Source organism: Littorina saxatilis, unplaced genomic scaffold (genome assembly GCF_037325665.1).
Source record: "Littorina saxatilis isolate snail1 unplaced genomic scaffold, US_GU_Lsax_2.0 scaffold_1657, whole genome shotgun sequence".
Lineage (NCBI taxonomy): Eukaryota > Metazoa > Mollusca > Gastropoda > Littorinimorpha > Littorinidae > Littorina > Littorina saxatilis.
Window position 1 is genome coordinate 18,988 of NW_027129614.1, and position 3,168 is coordinate 22,155.

The 3,168-nt window shown below is 49.7% G+C and overlaps 1 protein-coding gene across 1 annotated transcript; it reads left to right on the top strand.

Annotated features, from left to right (window-relative positions):
* The first annotated feature begins 604 nt into the window (after positions 1-604).
* LOC138957846 (G-protein coupled receptor GRL101-like) lies at positions 605-2,575 on the top strand. Its single transcript, XM_070328892.1, has one exon. The coding sequence runs from the start codon at positions 605-607 to the stop codon at positions 2,573-2,575; it is 1,971 nt and encodes a 656-aa protein (XP_070184993.1).
* The last annotated feature ends 593 nt before the right edge of the window (positions 2,576-3,168 follow it).

The window sequence follows — 3,168 nt, forward strand, 5'->3', positions numbered from 1 at the left end:
ATAAGTATCGTTGTTTTCTGAATCGAAATCGACCTTCTACATACCTGTTGCACAAGCATGGTCAGTCACTAGTTATAGTTGTGTGTCTGAAACACGCTTCGAAGTTACATTTCCCAACTCACACATTGCAGATGCTGTTATCATATCGTACATGCTGACAGATCGCAGGTGCTGTTATCATATCGTACCAACTGACACATTGCAGATGCTGTTATCATATCGTACCTGCTGACACATTGCAGATGCTGTTATCATATCGTACCTACTGACACATTGCAGATGTTGTTGTCATATCGTACCTACTAACACATTACAGATGCTGTTATCATATCGTACCTGCTGACACATTGCAGATGCTGTTATCATATCGCACCTGCTGACAGATCGCAGGTGCTGTTATCATATCGTACCAACTGACACATTGCAGATGCTGTTATCATATCGTACCTGCTGACACATTGCAGATGGTGCTATCTTATCGTACCTACTGACACATTGCAGATGCAAAAGTGGGCAGCACGTTGAGCGGACTAAAGTGTGTGACATAATCACCGACTGTGTTGACCATACTGACGAGCTTAAATGCCAACGACCTGTGGCATATATGACCTCTCACTCCCCGAAAGGGCCGCCTGTCATCATCAACTTTGACGGTCGCGGTAGCTACACTGAGATTTCCATGGAGAATGACACTGCCCCCTGCCCCGTCACTCATTTCCGCTGTCCTGGTCAGTCCGTGTTCTGCATGCCCGTGTATCTCAGGTGTAACGAGGTCAAGGACTGTCCGGGAGGGGAGGACGAGCTGAGCTGTGATCATTTCACCTGTCCCGAGTTTTACAGGTGTCGGGGTTCCAGCGTGTGCCTTCACCCTTCTCACCTGTGTGACGGTTGGGCCCAGTGTCCGCAGCGTGACGACGAGCTGTTGTGTAACTTGACCTGTCCATCTGCCTGTCAGTGTCAGGGCCTGGCCTTTGTCTGCACACAGCCTTTTCCTGCTGACACTGTTCCTGACCTGAGATACTTGGATGGCGCGGGCTCCGGCATTGACCCGCCAGCACTGGCAGAAAACTTTTACCTGGTCTACCTCAGACTGTCCGACTGCGGGCTAGACACCTGGCCAGAAGTTACCTTTCAGAACCTGCTACGCCTTGACCTGAGTGACAACAGAATACACATTCTCAACCTACACACATTCGTGCTTCTTGAAAACCTTGTGTTATTACGTCTGACGGGAAACCCACTGACCAGCCTAATAACAGATGATCTAGATCCCAAACAACACCGCCTGGTGGACATCGACCTGTCTCATACTGGGCTGGCTGAGTTCAGCAGCGCGAGTCTGGCCAACTTTCCGTCTCTTCGTGCCTTGAACCTGTCCCACAGCGCTGTCATCAGCTTCAGCAAAGCCGAGTTTTTCTGGCTGCCCCGACTGAAGCAGCTTGACTTGACGGGATGCGACGTGGAAGACTTTCCTGACGATCTGTTTCACAGTTTGCAAGAGCTGGCTTTCGTCTACGCTTCAAATTACAAACTGTGTTGCCAAGCCACACTGCCGGAAGATTTTAACGAAAACTTTTGCTTTGCTCCAAAGGATGAGATCTCATCTTGCGATGATCTGCTGAGGTCTGGGTTTTACCGTGTCTTTCTGTGGATCATCAGCATTCTCTCCATGTTGGGAAATGCCGGTTGCCTGGTGCTGCGGCTTGTCTTCCAGCGCCGCTCTATCACCCGGTCTGGCTACAACATGTTCGTCACCTGTCTCAGCCTGTCCGACTTCTTCATGGGGGTGTACCTGGCCGTCGTGGGGGTGGCAGACCAGCAGTACCGCGGGAGATACCTGTGGTACGAGAAGACCTGGAAATCCAGCTTGGCCTGTCGAGTAGCAGGATTCCTGTCTCTGCTGTCCAACGAGGTGTCTGCCTTCATGATCAGTCTCATCACGCTGGACCGTTTCATCGTTCTGCGTTTTCCCTTCAGCAGTGTACGCTTTAAGGGTCGCTCTGCTGTGATAGCGTCAGGTCTTGCCTGGCTGGGCGGTGTGCTGCTGGCTGCCGTGCCCCTGATGCCGTCCCTGACTCACTGGGGCTTCTACAGTCAGACCGGGATCTGCATCCCGTTGCCCGTCACCAGGAACAGCTTCCTAGGACGGGACTACTCCTTCGGCGTCATGATCGTCTTAAACTTCATCCTCTTTGTCACCATCGCCTGTGGCCAGGCCGTCATCTACCGGTCCATACGGGCCAACTCCATGGCCACCCAAGACACGAACAACACTTCCCGTGACCTGACGGTGGCTCGCCGCCTGATCACCGTGGCCGTGTCGGACTTCATTTGCTGGTTTCCTATCGGTTTGCTGGGTCTGCTGGCCGTCAACGGCATGCCCGTGCCTGGCGAGGTCAACGTGGCCATGGCCATCTTCGTGCTGCCGCTCAACTCGGCGCTCAACCCCTTCCTCTACACCTTCAACATCGTCATGGAGAAGCAGCGCAAACTCAAGGAGGACAGACTGCGCAGGTTCTTATTGTCACGTGCTGCCATGAACAAATGTGACGTCATTGGTTGTCATTGTCACTGATAGTCATTAGTGTGCATTTGTATTTTTAAAGTTTAATTTTTTGGTTTTGGTTTTTTCGAATATATGGGCTTTTATATGAGTGTTGTGTTGTATTTGTTATGAGCAGTGCTTTTTAAATGCCTGACTCTTTTTTATGGGTGTGCGACAAAAGGTCGAGGTTTACAATGTCGAGGCACAAAAGATCGAGGACATTTGGTCAAGAGTCAAAGGACGAGGGCGGCAATAGGTCGAAGGTGACAAAAGGTCGAAGGTGACAAAAGGTCAACAGCAAAACGTCTAAGAGACAAAAGATCGAGGCCTGAAAAAGGTCGAGGATTAAAAGAAAGGCCGAGGATTAAAAAACGTTCGAAGTTTGAAAATTTCCCCACAATTTTCTGGTTTTTTGCTTGAAGAAAACGCTGCTTTTGTGCCTATTGTGCATTTTATAAATGTGTTCATGTTTTAGTTATTCAGAACAGTGTTCGTACAAAGTGTGTTTTCTCCCAACACTTTAACAGCATTTCCAAGCGAAGAGAAAAATACATTCGGACAGGACACAGACACAGAATGGAGCTCTGAAAAACACAAAAAGGAAAAAGAAAAGGCAATACACA